The 20,664-nt window shown below is 45.2% G+C and overlaps 1 protein-coding gene across 1 annotated transcript in view; it reads right to left on the minus strand.

The window, feature by feature from the left end:
* The window catches only part of USP39 (ubiquitin specific peptidase 39), a 660,051-nt gene that overhangs the window by 492,245 nt on the left and 147,142 nt on the right, over positions 1-20,664 (minus strand). The window contains exon 4 of the mRNA XM_069619032.1: positions 13,480-13,616. Within this exon, the coding sequence (XP_069475133.1) occupies positions 13,480-13,616 (137 nt within the window). The remainder of the gene's footprint in view (positions 1-13,479; positions 13,617-20,664) is intronic.

Genomic DNA, 20,664 nt, shown 5'->3' on the forward strand with positions numbered 1-20,664 from the left:
GTATCTTGTTAGGATACCTTGTGTACTCTCCTGCCAGGTTTCCCCCTCTTTAATATATTCCACAGCCTTTTGCTAGTCCCGATTTATCCTTCTCAGGACTTCCTTGGGTACTATATATTACACACTGTTCAACTTGACGATACCTGGTGTGCTTTCTTGCCAGGGCTCTCACATGGACACGCTTTCAACTTGTATCTGCCTGGTATACTTTCCAACCTGGGCATTTCTCATGTGGGCTCTGCGCACCCTCACAAACTTGATAGTCTCTTATATTTGTTATGCCTTGTCTTGAATCCACCTGGTATACTATCCTGTCAGGACTTCTCCTATAGGTATACTGCATACACTCGCAAACTTGACAGTCTTTGATACTTATTCTGTTCTGTCCCTTTAAGAAATGTTCACCATCTCTCATGTACATCATTCACTTTTATTCGGTTTTGGCAGGAATGCCAATATGCCCCGGTGTCCCTTCTTCCTTTGAGTGGACTCACCGGCTCTTGCTGGCTTATGTTGGTTCTCCTGTGGCGGTCTTTTGGCATTCTGCGCCCTCTTGCTGCCACTGCTTCTACGCCTCTTTTTATTCAGGAGCCGCTCATCAGTTCTGTCTCTTTCTGGGCTTCGGTGGCGTGGAGGGTGCCTTCCAGTACCTGCAAACACACAAGATTTTTGTTTACGTCTGGCGATCTTGCAGCATATTCCACCTTGCAATCCACTCCCCTCTTCCTTGTCAGCAAGCCGGTTATCTCCACGGATGCCACCGCGGCCCCACAATCCCTCGGTTAGCACAGAGATGTAGCGTTCTACAGCCAGTGTCTGCCGGTTTAAATCTCCTGGTATCAGACATTTTCCGGAAACAATGAGAGCGAAACGTGTGCTCCTGGCTTCCAGTGATCTTCATTACTCTGCTCATCTTCCTAGTCAAAGTATTTTTGTTTTTATGGCAATGTTTCTGCTTGTATGCAAAGTCTGAAAAAACTTCCCAGTGATCTTAGACAAGTCACATCTTGTGGACTTGTATGCAGAGTCTGGAAAGGTGTTTCAAGTACCTTTCGAAGGTGGGTTAGGGGAGGTATTACGATATGCTATTATGGCATGGGGAAGGGCAAGGGTATCCTCAAATGAAAAGGGGGAATACCATCATGACACCCTCCCGAGGGCTGCCTCCCCCATGTGATCCTCACTCATATAGCCGCCCCCATGGTCAGGATCAGGTAGCGGCTGCCGTCCCTGGGCCATATGGGGAGATGTCACCGCCAGGAAAGAAGTGACGACACCATCGGATTCATCACATTACCTGCCCAACTCATTTATTTTAGGGGCACTGATCAATCCCACAAGCTGTCATTGCATGGGCACTCTTTCTCCCATTTAGGTTTTCCTCAATTTTTACTTTCTAACAAATAACGCATTAGGACTACTTTGTATCCCTTCTTCCATTTTTTCTAGCAACATTGTTATGCCTTTTAGATGTGACTAGGACAGGCTAGTGGCATTCAAAGTGTTTTGCAACTTTTTCCAGTGCACTATTGTGTACCTGTCTTCACTGCGCTAATGCCCTTTTGGCTATCAAAAACTCAAAATCACTTTCACTAGTGGCTCATGTGCCATCTCACTTTTTGGCCATCTGCCTGCCCCTTCAGTCTGGAAACTCAAATTTAAGTGCATCCACTTTCACAGGCTTCTACTTATGACTCCCGGTCAAGTGGTTTTTGTGATTGAACTGCTCGACATTGGTTTTGAGTCCATCTAGTCCCAATCCACATTTCTCCTAGGGGATGTCTGCTGCTAGGCATTTGTGGGGTAAGCAGCTGTCCATGATTGAACAACCTGTACCTCTTGAAATGGTGCATACTGTCCCCATTGAATAGGTTGGGCAACCCTCAAGTCTGGATTTTAGATAAGAGAACAGGGTTTGTAACCATTCTGGAGGTGACCTACTGGTGCCAAGAATTTGAAGATGTGAAGACTGCATTGAAATCCTGGAGAACTCCTGTTGAAGTCAACAGGGAAGACCTTAGATGGCGCAGTCCCATGAACTGATGAGATCAACCAGTCCTACATCCTGCATCAGTGGACTACAAAAGTGTACTGGGACGGGACCTTCCACTGACCTGGCACCTCTGCTGCTATGAACAGCACCCGAAGGTGGAGCCTAGGACTCTGAAGACCTTCAGCTGCTAGTGCAGGAATGTTGTTGCCTACATCCGATACCCTCCATCCTAAAGAGTGACCTGCCCTAGAGCATCTTCTCTGCTGCTGCCTCGCGCTGAACTTCCTTATCCTCACCTGGGATTTCTTTGCCACTGCACTTCGCCTGCTGGCCTTGGGGTCCTTCATTATGGCTGCTGTCCCTGGTTGTCTGGCACGCCCTGCAGCAAGTCTACCGAAACCGTCCCAGAGCTGGAGATCGGAACCGTTTCCTAATCAACCCGACAACTACTTCAGCCACTTCATCCAGGACCTCTGTACCTTCATCATTTGGACCAACAACAGAGTTAAGTGGCCCTTGTTCTACCAAGTACCCCAAGGGGTGGTATTTTGGAAGTTGGAGTAGGGGTGCACGTTCATACTGCTTTTTCTGCCCCTAACTCGACATAGGGATTGCACAGGCATAAAGACCCCCCCCTACCATTACACTTTCCTGGCTGTGCACAGCTAAGTTCTATCCTAGGATCCCTACTGAGAAATACCAAGCATGGTGGAAATGGGAATCTACTACAAATTCCTTCCTAAAAGATTCTCTCTGAAAATTGTGCTTTTCAAAAAACATTTTACTGACCTGTTGGCGGTTTACAAAACTTGGGTAGGGGAAGTTTGAGACTCCCTCCCTTCTAGTTCCATGTACTAAGCTGCAATCATTGAAGCGCATTTACCTTTTATGAAAGTACTGCTCAAATTCGGTGTCAGCCTTATAATTGTAAGGCAGTGTGTAGTGCATTTGCGTCGCTCACATTACTTGGTACAGTTTATGCCCACCAGAAAGGGATGATGTAACCCACAACACAGGGGTATGAGGTAGTGTAGGAATGTGGGATTAGAGGAGATATGTATATCTCCTGGGAAGGGAAGAGAGAAAATCAGCAAAAAAGAATGGCTTTGGGTTCCTGTATGGAGGTAAACCTCAACTACAAGTACTGTGAAGAGGAAGAATGTGACTAGGAATAATGGAGATTACCAGTAAATAATCTCAACATGTTCAACAAGGCCTCCTCTTGAGAGTGCTCCTGGTAGGATTCCCCGCCATGTCTTGATATCCTCGGGCTCTTAACAAAAATTCCGGGGTATTTAAACTGTGTCAAGCACTGGAAGACCAGCACTTCCAATGCTATTTTACTTGCTTGATCTGTACTTTGGTGTGAATTAGGAATGCAACTTGCCTGTATACTGCTTGAATGCATGCACTGTCCCACCTCTGTGTTACCCTTGGACCTGCTCGGAACTCATTTTGTTGCAAAATGGCACATTGTAAAACATCAATGAAACAAAAATTATTTTGAATTAAATATTGATCTTGAGAAACCATTTACTCTAGTAGATGAACGGTCTTGTTCACAGAAGCAATGGCAATTCAGAGCTGCTCTAAAGGCCACAAAACTAATCAGAGACATAGTCAGATAAACATCCTTCTTTGACAGTGTGGTGTGGTGAGTCAGAAGGAGGACATGGACTCTTGGAGGCCATTCTTCTAATGTGAAGGCCCAACTATCCCCATCGCTATGGGATTTTCCCTTCCTATGATTAACTAAGGTGCTCGTCTGTCGTCTTTGAATGCCCAAAGAAAGGATGAGTCCACCGTCCAAAAGTGAATACTAACTGAGCCTACCACTAACAAACAACTACGGACAGGAGAAGGTCTCCCTTTTCCTGTTGGGCGATTGCCGTACATGCCTTCTTACTCTTGGTATTTCAGATTAATACCCAATATTTGAAAAAATTCTTTCTGGACTCTTTGCATTAATTCATGCAACTCCCTCATTAGATTGGGACTTTTGCTTTCTCCCCTAGAGTTGCGTTTCTTTGGCTCTCATTTGACACTTAGATCAATGTTTTGGGGGCTTTGTATTATCTGAGGAAACAGTTTCTTACAAGGATTTGGTTTCCTGGACCTTTATATTTCAGGTTTTTCTGATCTTGTTTCTCTTTTAGCATATGTATCCACAAAGCTTCTCTGGGCTTTAGTTTAGCATACTCAGTCTCTCTCATCTTCAATTTTTCCGCTTTCAGCCTTTCCCTCTTACCAGTGTAGTGTTATTCCTGTCTCATTATTTGATATCTCTGAGTTTCATTAGTTATTTTCTCATATTAAGTCAGTTCAGAGTCCGTCATCATCTTACTGTTACCAAGAAGAACTTCGATTGGTTTTCCACTTCTCTGTGTTTCCGTTTCCGGGGCCGCTGTCATCTTATCCCTCATGTTAAGACAGTTCAATTTAATCAGGTATACCTTCAAGCCTTTTCCATTTGCACTGAGACAAGTATCCCGGTTCATTGAATGATCTTCTTCGTGCCTCCCATGTTCCAGGTTACCTTCCTGATTCTTAGGGAATGTCTCTGGGATTCTCACAGACCTTGGCTTCTCTCTTCCCCATCATCTCGCTTCCTGCTCGCTTCCCGCTTTACCGGCGTTTGTCGGTCGCTGGCTCAATCTCTCTCCAAATATCTGTGTCGCACTGGGGAGTCGAGTCCTAGACTGCAGCCGCCCCGTGGTAGCATTGGCGTTGTTGCAAGGGCTGCCTGCCCACCACAATACTTCCGTGGTCACACCACTACCAATTCGTTCAAATACCGGATTTCCAGTGTTTGGTTTGCTGGCTTCCAGCAACTCAGGATTTTGTGGACTCAGCAATCATCAGTGACTCCATCTCATCTTGGTTGTGCGTTATCAGGGGCCTTTCCCTGCTTCGCTCTATGGCTCTCTCTCATGAATACTCCTCCTTTAATCCACTTATTGAAGTTAACTGCTGCTTTCCATTTAAAGGGCCAACATCTCTTTCCTCCTATATGATGGTCTATGTTAAATTTCTCTTCAATCCTGTTTTGGCAGTTAGCAGTGTTTGATATGCTGGACAGTCCCATGTAGGCCATCATATGCCCAGGTTTAAGGAATTCCTAACGGGAACGGGTGACCTTGTCCCCTAAAGGGGAGACTCTCGCAGGAAGATCCCACTTGCCTCGTTTTCTGTGTTGCAGAGCAGGCTCAACTTTAATTAGTGAATTAAGAGTTTACTCTAGTTCTGTAGGGTTAAGTTAAAAAACATTTTTAACTTAATGTAGTGTCAGAGAACGCTTCCCCCACCGGAGACTCGCTTTTCGCGAGAAGCCTCTACATATTTTCATACCTTCTGCATAAAGATCGTTTTGTTCATGCCCGAGCATTTCCAAGGCGCGCTACAACCCGCAGCCACCATAGGGAGCCTTACTCCTCTCCAGTCCTTTTTCTATTCTCTAGCGCTCGCAGTACATATTTCCTTTGAAATCAAGGGATTCTACGAGCACCGGAGACAACGTTCTTTCAGTTCGACAGGAAAATTCACTTTCGAACTACAATTTTCATTGTTTTTTTTTTTAAACCAAAAAAAGAAGAATTCTAATACAACAGCAGTGGGATTGAGAGCAGGAGAAGTCTGATTGCCCACTGTTAAAAAAAAAAAAAATAATAATAAATAAATATAATAAATTGTCATCCAATACTATGGCAGCCCAATACTCCCCTCAGGCTGATCAAGAATGGTCAGAGGATGAGGAGGGAGCATATGAGATGGACGAAGTGGCCAGGGCATAAAGCTTTAAAATGGTGCTGGAAACTTCTATCGAAACCACCATTAAGAAAGCGGTCTCGGAAATGCTCTTGCCAATCCAACAGCGCTTGGATAGCATGGAGGAGCACTTCCAGACAGCGCCCCCGCTGGGGAGAAAGAGAACACAAAAAAGAAAACACCTTTACGATGGGGAAAGTACACTGGCTCGCAAGAGTAAGGACCCTTTGACTCCCGCCTCGCCCCCTCACCTCGCCAGACAGAGCAAGCCACTATTGCCATTACAGACCTTCCTGACTAGGAAGGAGACCCCTTCCGACAATAGACCCTCTCACCCCGAGGAGGATAATACGGGAGCCAGACCCTCGCGCCCGGAGGAGTACCATCAGGGCGCAGATGACGAGTACGATATGGGGGCGGGGGGGGTGGGGGGAGGAGTACCATAACGACGACCAGGCCTCCCTATCCTCAGAAGAGGACCATCAACCTGTAGGGTTGAGACCCTCTACCTCAGGAAATGCGGCAGCCCCCATTCCCAGGCAAACATCCGGAGAACATTCAACTGTCGAGGGTATATTTACGCCGGAAGATTTAATTCCCCCTGATCAACAGGCTGGGAATCGTCATTCAGAGCCCCAGAATACATTAAAGCCAGACTATGTCAGCCTCTAGAAAAGGAAGTTAGGGCCAAAGATTCCGGGGAAGCTAGCTCTGACGCCGGAGCTTGATACAAAAATGATCACCTTCCTATGGAAGAACATCAAGGACCCCAAGAAGGGCATTGATCGTGCCTGGAGATCCTGTCAAGATAAGGTCCTGGATATCACAGGGCCCCTGGCAAAGATAACTGACCTGGCCGAAAAGGCCATCGACACGGGCAACCCATTGATGCTATCGAGTGGGTCCCAGAGTGCACTCTGCTTGCTCGGGAATGCCAACTGTGCCATCTCGACAGAACGCAGGAAAGGCAACATTGCCCCCAAACTGGGAGAACTGAATCGGGAGTAGCAGCTCAAGGTCTGCTATTCGGAGATCCCTTCGTGAAAGAGATGTCTAAATTCGTGGGCACCTTCACTGCCTTGGACAAGGCGCAAGAGTCTATTAAAAGAGTATTCGCCAACAAGATTTTTTCCCAGGCCGGACGAGGTACGGGTTGCTCCTCCAGCCGATACCCGTTTGACAGAAGGCCCCAGCATTCAAGGGACCAGCAACATTTCTGGCAAGACCGATCGGAATCCTTCTTACCATCCAGAGGACAGGGAAGGGGCCACTGGTGGAGAAGAGCGGCAAGATATCCAGCCCAACAGCCTACATGCCAGTCTAAGAATAGCAGCGCCGCAGACACCCACAGGAGTAGCTCACTTTGCGCAAGCCTGGGACTCCTTATCAAGAGATACCTGGATCAGGGACACAGCTTGCGGGTTGCATCTGGAGTTCTTTGCCCAACCCTTTCAAGCACATCGCCCGGCACAGATAGTAATGTCCGAAGCAGACGCAGCAGCCCTTGACAGCGAGGTGCACAATCTACACCAAAAACAGGCTATATGCCTTTGTTCGAGTCAGGGCGGATTTTTCAGCACTATATTTTTGGTTCACAGGAAGCAAAAGGTACGACCAGGAATAGATCTCAGAGCTTTGAACGACTTCATTGTCTACCGCCATTTCAAGATGGAGGGGATTCACATGCTCAGACATTTTAAGACCAGGCGACTGGCGCATTCGCCTAGACCTCAATGACGCTTATTTGGCAGTGCCCATTTATCAGGCACTTGTAAGCTACCTGAAATTCTCCTGGAAGAATCAGGATTGTGAGTGCACAAGCTTGCCATTTGGGCTCTCCTCGGCCACTTGGGCATTTACCAAGCTCCTAAAACCAGTCAAGGCTCAGCTCAGAGAGAGGGCCCCCTCGAGTTAAGGAACCACGCATTTTAACGCAGTGACCAAACCTAAAGTGATCTAACCAGATTAATATGAGCAAAGACGCGTTCTAACCTATTAGGGGCACATAAGAAAATAAGTTTAATTAAGCAGCCCTTATTGGAAAAAGGCCTCAAGGAAGGCCGAAACACGTGTCATCTGAAAGGGCACTTTTCTTTATTTAATAAATCACCTTGCAACACTGGGCGCAGTCTCCACTCTGGGCCTCTCTTTTCATACTTACCTCATTATATACTTAGACAACATCATTCTCATGGCTCAATCCCAAGCTTTAGTAGAGCAACAAGCCCGGCTCGCCAAAGATCTGTTACACAGCCTTGGTTTTCTCATCAACTGGGAGAAATCTGTTCTCTGCCCCTCCAGAAACCTAGAATTTCTAGCGTTCATAGTGGACACGCAGAGCTCGCAACTCTGCCTGCCAACTCCCAAGATACACTCCACGTGTCAGGAGATTCGCAGGCTTTTACTGAGGAATGTCATCTCCCTCCGGGAGCTAGCGAGTGTGATAGGTCTATTGTCCTCTTCCATACAAGTAATATTTCACGGCCCGCTTCACTACCGAAAGTTGCAAAGACTGAAAGGCCAGCATCTAAGGCACAGCCTTTCCTACTCACAACGTCTTACTCTCTCGCCTCAAGCAAGGACAGAGCTCATCTGGTGGATCACACGATGTCTGGACATTTGGTCGAAAGACATTTGGTCGAAAACCAAATGGTCGAATTTTTTTTTTTATTTATATTTATATATTTTTTAGGTTTTCGTTTAGGGAAAAAAAGGGGTTTTTTTTAGAAAAAAAGGGGGTTGGGGGACCCCCCCGCCACCGCCCCAAAAAAAAAAAAAAAAAAAAAAAAAAAAAAGTAAAAAGAAAAAAGAAAAAAAATTCGACCATTTGGTTTTCGACCAAATGGTTTCGACCAATTGTCCTGTCGACCATTTTTTTTCGACCAAATGTCTGGTAACCGGATCACACATATGGAAGCCTGGAACAGCAAAGCGATCTTCGGGTCCACTCCAGACATAGTTATAGAGTCGGACGCCAGCCATACGGATTGGGGAGCAAGTCGTGGCTCAGTTGCCATGGGGGGCAGTTGGTCGCCTCGGGAACTGGAAATGCACATAAACTGCCTGGAGCTCCTAGCAGGCTTGTTGTGCGATTGTTTGCCAGAGGCAGAGCGAGTCTGCAGCAGTGGACCGGGGGAATTCTTTACGCCTTTCCCCCGTTCACCATGACAGCGAGGACCCTGGCGAAGGCCCGTCAGAAACAAACAGAGCTTATCCTCAAAGCCCCGGTCTGGACATGTAAGACTGGTATCCGGTTCTTCTGGAACTTTCCTCGGATTCTCCAATCCTTCTACCCCAATCTGCAGATCTTTTATCAGGTCCGACAGGTCAACGCCACCCCCTTCTCCTGAAAGGGTCATTGACCCTGGAGGCCTTGAGGATTTCAGGGCAAGATGGAGGGTCGCAGGCATTTCGCACAAGGCCGTCAGTCTCATCGAGGAGAGCTGGGTCCCCGCTACCTCCAAGAGGTACTCTAACTCTTGGAGCACCTGTACACGCTGGTGTTTTGGACCGAAGGCTTCATCCAGTTTCAGCACTTGTAGAGGAGATTTTGAACTTCCTAGCCTCATTAGTAGAGCGAGGTCTCGCTTACAGGACGGTTAACGCTTACCACTCCGCAATTTCTGCCGGCCACGATCTCGTGGAAGGTCTCCCAGCAGGAGAACATCACAAAGTATGCAGGCTACTTAAGGGTATTCGCCTGACAGTACCGCCTCCGTCCCAATACAACAAACTATGGGTGCTTAATCTTTTCCTTTCTTGGACTCATAATGAGGAGCTATCTCGCACTGCCCTTTCCGGCAAACTCACTACCCTACTAAGCTTGGTCTCCTGCAGAAGAGTCTCTGATGTCAGAGCTCTTGACTTGGCAGGCAGGACCTTTTCTCCAGATGGCATGTCTTCCACATATCCAGAAGAACCAAATGCAACTCGAGAGTAAGATCATATCCTGCCTTCAGAGAACAGCCAAAGCTATGTCTAGTTAAGTGCCTAAAGGTCTACGAAGAGGTGACCGCGCCCCTCGGTATCAACCCTAACGGGCAACTATTGATAGCGCTTTGCAAGCCACATAGAGGCGTTTCGGCACCGAAATTGGTGCGCCGGACTCTCTAACAATCAGGAATCGATACTAATCTCTTCGGCGCTCACTCAGTGAGAAGCACCATGGCTTCCAAAGCCTTTCAGGTTGGAGTCCGTTTAGAGGACATCATGCAGATGGCCGACTGGGCAGGCAAATTAATTTTCCAACAATTCTACCTCAAACCGATAGAGCAACCTGCATCCGTAGTGACAAGTATGCTTTAAAACATCATAATGTGAGCCTCCGGTCTTGACATAGAATAAAGATTTTCCAGAATAACTTTTAAGAAAGTCTTAATTCTATTAAAAGACACAGAGGCAAGCGTATCCCACCCGACTAGGGAAATAAGCGGAGCATTACACCCTAGCGTACAGTTGTTCAATATTATTTAAAAATGGGTGAATTTGTTGTACCACATTCTATGTAAGATTGCTTAATAACCTACTGATTTATTTCCCGCCCATTCATGATGAATAGGATTATTGTATCCATCAAGCAACCTTGATTTTTCCCCCTTCTTCCGATAAGGACTTCGGACAAGCCCGACTGACCTGTCCTGGAGTTCTGCAGGACGTCCACAGCTTTACGACCTCAGTCATGTCTGTTGTTCTTCCTGTGTTTCCATGGTTCGCAGCCTTGAAAGAGGAAGCGATGCACTGTTGGTTCCTATTTGGAGGGACTGTCTACTGTTTATTGGAGGATTGTTGTCGCATGTGCTGTGACCCATTATGAACTTGAGGCAAGCCCTCTGGGAAACAGTTATTTTTCTTCAGAGACTTTTATTCTGGACTGGAGGTTTCTTTCCTCACATGTTTAATGTTGTTTTATTGGATATTTTTTCACCCTTCTTCATATATATGCAATACCATCAGTTTGGGTGCATAAAATTCTTGCTGCTGAGCTTTTTCTCTTCTATGTTAATAAAGAAAGAGAAGCATAATGCTCGCCTCAGTGTCTTTAATAGAATTAAGACTTTCTTAAAAGTTATTCTGGAAAATCTTTATTCTGCAAACATCTGTGTGTTATTTGGCAAGGACTAAACTAGAAATAAACAGCATATTTGATACAGGGTTGGAACTGTGTATTTTCACAGCTTTAAAGAATATTCCGGGGAGGGCAGGGTTTCTGTAATTATTCCACCCATTAGAGATGCCCGTTTACGTACCTTGTAACGCACAGAGGGCAGAAAGGGTCAGACAAGGGTTACAGTACAAGATTAATCCAGCCCCACAGTGCACAGGTAACTCATGCCACAGAATCACAGTGACCTTGCACATAACCTTCCCTGCGCCAGTTGAAAGTATACAGAATAATAAAATGAATTTTGGCATCTCACATTCAAACCCTGTAAAATGGTTTCATCTAGAATACAACATGTGCGAATGTGAAAACAATCACCCATACAGAAGAACAAAGTGGAGGACCCCAACACCAAAATGACAGAACTAGCGCGGAAGGGACAGTCATTAATCTACAAGAAAGACCCTCCCACCTTTCCCCACACAAACATACAGACCATGATCACTGAGGACTACTTTAGCAAACAGAACACATCTAGGCTAAAAGAAATGGGAATTGCACCACACAAGAAAAATGTGGATCGCTTCAATTCTTCTTTTAACTCAATGTTTTCACTCAGCGCAATACGCTTATAGTATAAAATACAAAGACGATACCAAGAAGCCAGCGCCCCACCCCTTTGCCCTCCACCTCCACCAGACCTTAATCATGCAGAGGCAGTAACCTGCACATAAACAACCAACCTCTCCGCAAAGCAAAGCGTAAGGAAATCTGTCAGCTATGTTACTTGACTTTTATACTGCGCAGATCACCACTGCAGTGGTGTTAATGCGCTGAGACCTTGTCCGAAAGTAGTGAACTGTGTCCCCACCATGGATGTAGACCAAATCGTGGTCTGTTGGTGAACAAGAAGCATGGAAAAGGTACGTGGGAAATGATATAGGGGAAAGTCAGAACAAAATTATAGACAGACGTAAGTCACAACAAAAACAGAGGGATAACATAGGGGTTGAGTCATGGCGATTGGTGGGAAGCATGAATGGTACCATGGGTTTAGACTAAATAAGGTCATGAAAAGAATCAAGAATTGTCGAGGTGGGACGATCTGGTTATTACGTACATTAACAGTGCGATGGGTTGTTCATAGCATCAAGTTATGGATGTGTGATAGCCTTTAAGTGTGCTCAAGCATTCCTGTGAGTTGTGGGGGCTTAAAACCAGTTTTTTATAGTGAGTTCCCTTATGAGGAGTATTTGGCAGACTTGGTAATGCCAAGCACGCTGACAGAGGTGTCGGAGCCAAGAGTTGGCGGTGTGCCGAATGAAAGCTGGGGGAAACAAAAGGGCAATAAGATAAGAAATCTGGCAACAATGAGCCTCAATAGGATAGCATCCAGTGGAGGGGAAGAGGGTGCGTGTGACAACTATTTAATCCGATCTACTGCCCTTTCCTGAGCTAAAGGGAGCCATAGGGCATTACAATAGCCATGGCAGTCATTGTGCAGTGTTCTGGCTAAACGCAATGGTGGATCACCTAAGAGAACTCAGTAAGCCATATATCTGCCTGTCAAATCGAGTGACACATGCACCAAGAGAGAGAGTCAACGCCACAATGCTATTGCAGGTGACGGCATCAGGCCACCAGCAGAGATGCTGGAGGGTACCAAATTTGTCCCACAATCTTACCAATTGCTGGCCCGTCGCTCCTTCTAATATAGTGTGCAATCAATCACTCAAAGGGACGCCAACTCATGGGGCCAAGTCAGAGAGATATCAAACCATCCACCCACCACGATCACTAGCCAGCCCAATAAGGCTCTATTTTTTCTTACAATTATGTGTCCAATTATAAGGGACGCATCATTGAAGATGACATCTCCAACCACTAGATGCCTTACATATGACTTTTCCAATTTTGGCAAAGGTGTTACAGCCTTATTTGAATGCAGTAGAAAAGCGAACATGCAAACGTCCGATTTCTGCAGGTTTTAACTTGCACATAAGATCAGACAACATCAAGTATGAGCGATGTTATCTAAAAAAGAATCTCTGTGCTTCTCAGAATATCTGCACGGTTAAACCGCCCCTTATAGGCCTTGGGGAAAAATAAGAGATCTGCTTGTATGAAAAAAACAAAAAACACAAAGGCTACTGTGATTTCTTTTTCAGCTAGATCAATGACTTCACAGACATTGGAGAGGCCCAGAGCAATCTACTATTTCTGTTGGAAAGCCCAGCGACAGCAGCAGAACACCTATCAGCAAGCAACAACATCAGAAACTCAATGGCTCCTGTTTAAGCCATTATTGTACTGCCTGAGTAAACATCCAATACTTGTAAAGCCATGAGTCATGAGAATAAAGCAGTATTGTATTGGTTAACAGGGATCACACATTAAAGAGCCATTTCCAAAAGTGCAGATGCCGAAGAAGCATTGGAGCACACCAATGCCCCCTTTCATTCAAATAAGGAAGGATTGTCCAGTGGCTGAATCTTTATCCTAAAGGCGGTGCCAACTTTCAGGAGTCCAGCGAGGGTCGCAGGCCAGTAGATTACTGGCAATACCTTCAAAATAATCTGCATATGGAAAGGATGGAAGGACACAACCGCAGCATACATACCGTGATGTCCTCCAGCGACGAGTCAATGATTTCGTAGTTGTCCGGCAGGCAGTAGAACTTCAGGGTATGCAGGTTGAGGAAGACGTGGTGGCTGAATTGAACACTGTGGATGTAGGCATGCGATTTCAACCCACGTCCTGAAAGACAACACAAGGGACAACTTGGCAGTGAGGCTCTAGGTAACAGGAAATATTAACAGTTTTAAGCAAAATGGCTTGCAAATACTACTCAAGTTTTCATTTAATAGCCTAGAAACTACAACTCTGATTAGGGAAACATCCGTTGGGGAGCAGTTGCCAAGTCTGCTCTTTCTAGACAGATAAGCAAGCAGTGTCATAGCAAGCGTGTTCATCTATTAAAGCCATTCATCCCCAAGATGACATGGCATGCCCAGTGATATTGCAAAACTTTTAGTCTCATCTGATTTTCCACTCTATTTCAGTGACGCTTGCCTGAATTATGGATTACTGTCAAATCATCAACAATTCAAGAAGCACTTTAGGCAATGCCAATGGTTGATGTTGCATGCTAGCATTCATGGAGTGTGCTAACCACTGCAGATTGTTTTTAGGAAAAATAATGAAATATGGAGAAAACCCGCAAGTCTATACAGCTTTATAAATTAGAAATAAAGGGTGTCAAGCGCAGGATGATTAAAATAGGCACATAATAAAGCAGGGCTGATTTGTGACATTACATAATTTTTCAAATGTTAGGTAACATGGTGTGGGAGTTCACAAGACTCATCTCTTGTTATTAGGCAGACCCAACTCTTAATATTGGCCTGTACTACACAAGTTGGAAGAGTGACTGATGTGAGAAACCAGAGGGTGCCTCACCGCTAGTCCCCGGGGATCTCTCTCTCAGGTGGCCAGGGCACAGCCATCACCTTTGGAGCCAGGCCCTGGGGGTGGGCCAGTGTGGGAGGATCACCTGGGTCACGGGTCTTCGGGTTGTGGGATGATTCAACCCACTTGTTGCTCTGCCATGCGGCATCACTGTGTTCTGATGGTGCCAAAAATAGTAAAATGGCCGCAAAGCCCTTGTGCGTGCCAAAACCTCTGAAAATAGCGCTTTGCAAAACACAAAAAGATGGCTGCCCAATCTGCCATGCATGTTGTCAGTGGTGGAACAGAGATCTCACTCCTGAAACATGTCACTGGGCTCCACAACATGAGAAGATGGAGTACAGAAGGAAAAGCAGCGCTTTGCTGAAGGAAACCCTAAAATCTTGCTTTAAATCACTTTTTCTTTTTTGCTGAAACTGCAGACTGCCGTTACAAAACACCCTCAAACATCCAGAATTCTTGCTGGGTGCTACAATTCACTTAGTATAAGAAATCATTGTGAACATACAATGTCCTGAAAAGCTGAAAGCATCAAGGGATTTCCACAGCAAAAGTGGCCTGGCTGTGGATCTGTCAAAATCTGGGTGCAGTACCCTCAGCCCCCTGAATGGCAGCTGTCAGAGGCCTGCAGGATTAAAACTGTAAACATGTATAAACTAAAATCAAATGTTTGCAAGCTAAGAGGCCTGTTATTGAGAGTAACTCATCTTGTAATTATTTTGATTCCATGGTTTAAAATCTTGAAGTATTTAGCTGTGATTTGATCCCACAAGTTTGTTGTATGCTAAGGGAAAATTCAACAGAATTAACAGTTAAAATAAGTTGGCTAAAGCTACCAAACTGGAATAACAGCTTTCCTCACAGAGGCAAAGACTCCCGCTCCAGCTCCCTCCACCAGGAAATCACACCTAAGTGATAATTAGATGGTGTGGGAAGAACCTGGTCTGCAGTGGGGAAGGAAACAATGAACAGCTGCAAAGCAGGAAAGGCTAGGTGTGAGGATCGTCGTAAAATGGCCTCTGCCAAGAGAACAGGGAGGAGACTGCTCCTGAACTGAAGGGAGACAAAAAGCCATCTGTGGCTAAACATTCACAAAGAACATTTTGTTTAAATACATATAACTTGCCACATAAAATTGTCAAAAACACAAAAGGAACGGAATTGTAAATCTAAATTTTGGCTGCACATTTCAAGAGGCGGCAAAATCGTGTGACATAATTTGGAAGGAAACGGCAGAAAATGTGATTTTACACCAAATGTATTTCTGCTAGAAGTATGAAACTTTATACACTTACGCCCACGTTATACGTGCACATTTGTAGAAATTTGCTGATAAATGGGACATTGTGTTCCTGATGAAAATGGTGAAATTCGGGGGAAAAGCAGACACAAGATCCCACAGCTACGGGGTTCGGAGGAGTAGCTGCTGTACAAAATATGTAATCTGTATATGTGGTTGTAATTGAGGTTGCACAGGTGTAATTATGTATTGTGTCAAAAGTAGATTTTGTGTTCAAGAGGCTAGGGGTGGACTCTAAGCCTCATAAACCCACCCATAAAGATGACACACTGTTTTTCTCCTCCTATCAAGGCAGAGAGGAGATTCTGACGAATCCTTGTCAAAGGGGCGAGCTTAGGCTAAACCAGCACACACACACCCTGTATCATAGCATAAATAGAGACAGTAGAGGGCAAAAAAGGAAAGGCAGATTCACCCACTATCCGAATGCTGGCCGAGCACCCTCCTGCAGAACTTTCCATATTCCTTGCTCCAGAAACTTGGCAAAGCAGACCCTACTGCATAGCTTAACCACTTTCAGCTAGGCCTCAAATTCCAGAACCCCACACACCTAAGGGGAGCATCAAAATACAGCCGGGCTGCGGTGTACGGCTTGCCTGCTAAAATAATTATCACAACCAAAAAGGGCAGATCCAATCCAGTCCTGTGCCGTGCTGTGACCAGAGTGCATTGCAGATCAGATCCAGTCCTGTGTGGTGTCCAGAGCGCCTTGACGCTGCCCGATCCGATGTGCCGAGCAGTCTGTCCTGACCAGAATCCCTGACAGTTCCGTTTAAAAACATATCTAGTGAGTATCTAAAGATAGAACTGTCTCACTAGCATATGTACTGTCCATAGTCTATCCCTATTGTAAATCCATCCTATATTGTCTTCAGAACCTGTATTGTTAGGAGTACTTTTGAATAGCCTGAACTCTCTATCCAATCCCTCCCATCTTCCTCCTGTGCTAGTATTCCTAAAACTATCTTTGCACTGATTTTTCTCATCTGAAGAAGACGAGTCCCGGGCAGGAAGTCGCCCTGATCAAGTGGCTGTGTTCTTGTGGGGATTCATTTTATTCATAGTCATCTTCTCGTGTTAGAAATCCCATTTGTCTTTTTAAAAGCGCATTCCCGTTTTCCCATTCTTGCACCTATCTCGAAAAAACGACCTCCACTGAAACGTCCATAACTTCCTCAGTTTTAGTACTAGAAACTAAATTTCAACGTATGCTTGTAGCTAAAATCCACAGCTTTAAATCGCATCTACAACCACATCCCAAACCCTTACGGTTTTCCCGTTAACATGATTATCGCGCAGTGAAAAGTTTGCCGCGAATTTCGTTTTTGGGAAATTCTGACACATGTAAAACAGCTTTTGATTGCTCCCGACCTTAATTTTAAGATTTCAAATTGTTTCTTGGTATTAAATCCTTACCTGTGTTTGTGTGCAACTATCCAAAGCGGCTCCCATAAGAATTATAACCATTTCAGCAATTTAAACCATATTTAGTGTTTTTGCCCAATCCATTCTCAAGATAACGTTAAAAGCCATTCAGACAGCTTGACAGTCAATCCTGTTTTCTCTTCTGTTTGCTGGGGGCAAGTGGGATTGTTATTTTGTTTGCATTCTGCCATTCCTGAATACCTGCTCTCTCCTCCCATCTCTTTACATTGCCTATTGGGGGGGTTGAGGGGTGCGCAGGGGGGAACCTTTAACCACAGTGCTACTTGATATGCACACACACACACACAAAAGTATTATTTCTGTGCTGAATTGTTTTGCTCATTATTACTCCTTGTGTATTAAAGAGATTATTCACTGTTACATCACCCCATTGGTGACTTTTGTATACCCATTAAGACATAGTGTGATTAAATTGTAAATACATAAATAAATATTTTAACTTTGAAAACCAGCCTGATTCGTTTCAGGATTGCCCTGTTCTAATCTATGTGGCTCAATCAAACGAGCGATATAGCTGCTTTTGCCATTGAGGCCTGTACTTTCTGTGCTTGTCATTTGGATGACGCTTACTGACCTGTATTGCCGTGCAGCGGTCATGGCTTTTTCATTGGATTACATGAAGTTCTTTTGACTGCCACCTTTCGCGTCTTGAAGATGACCTGTGTGTCGAAACACGTGTCGGCTGTACATTACCTTATTAAAACTCTTATACTTTTGTGATGTATTAATGTAATGGTGTAAAGCGCATTACCTTCCCACTTCATATCAGTATACAGCCCGATTCCTGGTTCAGTGTGACCAGGGGGTTCCAGGAGAGGGGCGTGATACAAGTGGTATATCGTTCAGAATAAAAGAACTTTTAGACAAAACTAAATAAGGATTTCAGTTGTGCATTACACGCTAGGCGTTGACTTGGGTGTGTGCCGGATTGAAATGATATATGATATAATGATATAATTGTTTATTTATATAGTGCCTATACACAATGTGTTTCAAAGCGCTTCAAGGCAAGGGAGGGAACAAGGGGAAAATACAACCACATTCTTACAGGCCATGAACAGTAAGGATGTGAAATTAACTATCATACTCGGCCTGACGACATTTCAGATAGTGCAAGAGCTAAGACACAGATAAGGAAGGGAGGGGGAGCGTGGGAAGGAAATGGAAACAGACAGGCGACTACCGTACTAGGCCTGACGACATTTCTGGTAGAGCCGACGAAAAACAGGTGAGGGAGCGGGGTGCAGAAAGGGAGGGGAGGAACAAAACAAGTGACTATCATACTAGGCCTGACAACATTTCAGATAGTGCTGGAAGGGTTGTGGGGAGGAGAAAAACAGTAATGGGAGGGTGGAGGAAACAGACGAGGTTGCTATCATATTAGGTCCAGGGACAATTCTGATAGTGTAAGTGCATAGAAGAAAGTAAGGGGGGAGATATGAAAAGGGAGAAGGGAAAGGAGGAGAGAAAAGAGAGTAAGCAGTCAAAAAGAGTGGAGAAGCAAGAGTGGAGAGCGAATACAATTGCAGAAGTCAGTAGCAACACATAATGTTGCAAGCCGGGATACAAGATGAAGATGGGAACAGCATGATTCCGGGCCACCATGAGTACAAGATGCAAAGGAAGTCCAGCATGAGAGTTGAGAAAGAGTGACGCACCGTGAATGAATGAAATCCATAAAAGTCAAATCCAGCATTGGCCACAAGACAGTGATGGTGAAGGAAGGCACCAGGTGGGCGGGGCTTGCTAAGTGGTGAAAAAGAGCAGCAGGCAGGAAGGTACCAGGTGGGCAGGGCTTAGGCCAGGTGACCTAGATCCACTTGCACCTGCTCCCCATCTGCCATCACTTACAGGGTAGTGGGGCTGAGATAGTCAATGGTGAGACGCGGTTTTCCCCCCTCTTTTGCTCATCTACCCCATCCTATTTTTAGGATTTACCGAAGTCCCAACTCCCCCCCGCCCCTTTTTACACAAACACTGGGCTGAGGAAGAGGGTAACTAAGACTAACTCTCTCACATCGTACTGAACATATCCCATTAAACGGGTCAGGCAAAGTCAGGCACTTTACCCTAAGTGCATACACCTGATACCAGTTAGCTCTCCTCACACAAATAAAGGCAACACCTTACGACCCACTGAGCAAGGCGAAACACAAGAACGAGCAGAACATCCGGGACAAAGGCACAACTACTGGAGCAGAGCAACGGACCAAGGGACTAGAGCAGCGGGGCGAAAAAAAAACCAAGGCTTCCCTACTGGAGGTTGTTGCCTCTGACAAACCGCGAAAGACACGTGGAGAAGGCCAGACCCACAAGTGAAGATTGCATTGTGTTTGAAGGACGCCAGCGACTCTCCCGGGTAAACAGCAGAGTTGGGGAGGCGCGGCCAAGTCTGTGGTACTAACCTTGACGTGAAAATTGGAAACCGCAAAACAAGAAAGAAGTGCACACAGCCGGTGAGTTGGCAAGCTACCTGAGAGAACGGTCTGTGTTAAAGCGAATGAAGTACGAACATCATATCAAAAGTGAAAGATGCACGCATGTGGATGAGACACAAAGAAAGGCAGACACATGAATTAACATTTAAGTAAAATATAGCTGCAAGATCAAAGTTACTAAATAACAGAGTGGTCCGGTGAACGGAAGTACCCCATTCGAAAGTATCTGTGAAAGTATCTGTGAAAGGTATATTGTTTGAAGCTAAAAGGAGAATAAACGTAAAGAGTGATAGTAAAATAGTGAACATTGAGTCAAAGTGGTCCGGCGGTTTTCTGTGAGACAACCACGCACTTTCGAAAGACTTCAACATCCGAAAGGGGTCCGAACCCGATTGAGAGTGACCCAAAGTGTGTTAAACTTGGTGATGGGAGCCCACCGCTTGCAATGTTGTGTTGAACTTTATCGTGATAGGTCTGCGCCCGGAAGAGGTGGACCTACGAGAACTGTGTGAATATTTTGGTTGAAACATACATTTTGAAGTCAGAGAAAGAGACGTTAATGTGGAAGGCCAGGCGAGCCCCGATCCACGGTTTTGAATGGTGTACTGTGTTGGAAACCGAGCAAGAGTGTGTCATCCTGCCTACAAGGATCACCTTACCCCGTGAGGCCTAACGTGGGGAGGAGAGCTGTTTCAGTCACACTATCATTTGAGCACTGATTTTTCCTTTTGCATACATTGCTTCTTTTTACACTTTTGTACAAGAGATAGGGCAGGCATAGGTTTTTGTTAGCATAGGCCATTTTGATTTGACGGACTTCACTAGGACTGTTTTGTTTATCGTTTGATGGTCGAGACTACTCCTATCTTAGTTATAGGGCAAAATAGGAGTTTTTCCAACCCCAACATTTTCAATAGAGGCTTTACAAATTGTATCCATTGTGTCAGTGTCAATACTTATACCAGGCCTTCCCTACACTGAGCAGCCAGGCTTATTTTAGGAGGGGTAATGTGAGCTGTAGAGTAGCACAATGAAATCAGTAAACGCAAGGCACCAAGTAAATCCTTAAATTTATATTAAATTATTTATTTATATATACAGAAGGCAAATTCAGCATTCTTTAGAACAAGCAGTAACTAACAATATAATTTAT

The sequence above is a fragment of the Ambystoma mexicanum genome, chromosome 10 (assembly GCF_040938575.1).
Source record: "Ambystoma mexicanum isolate Mex_15411 chromosome 10, UKY_AmexF1_1, whole genome shotgun sequence".
Classification (NCBI taxonomy): domain Eukaryota; kingdom Metazoa; phylum Chordata; class Amphibia; order Caudata; family Ambystomatidae; genus Ambystoma; species Ambystoma mexicanum.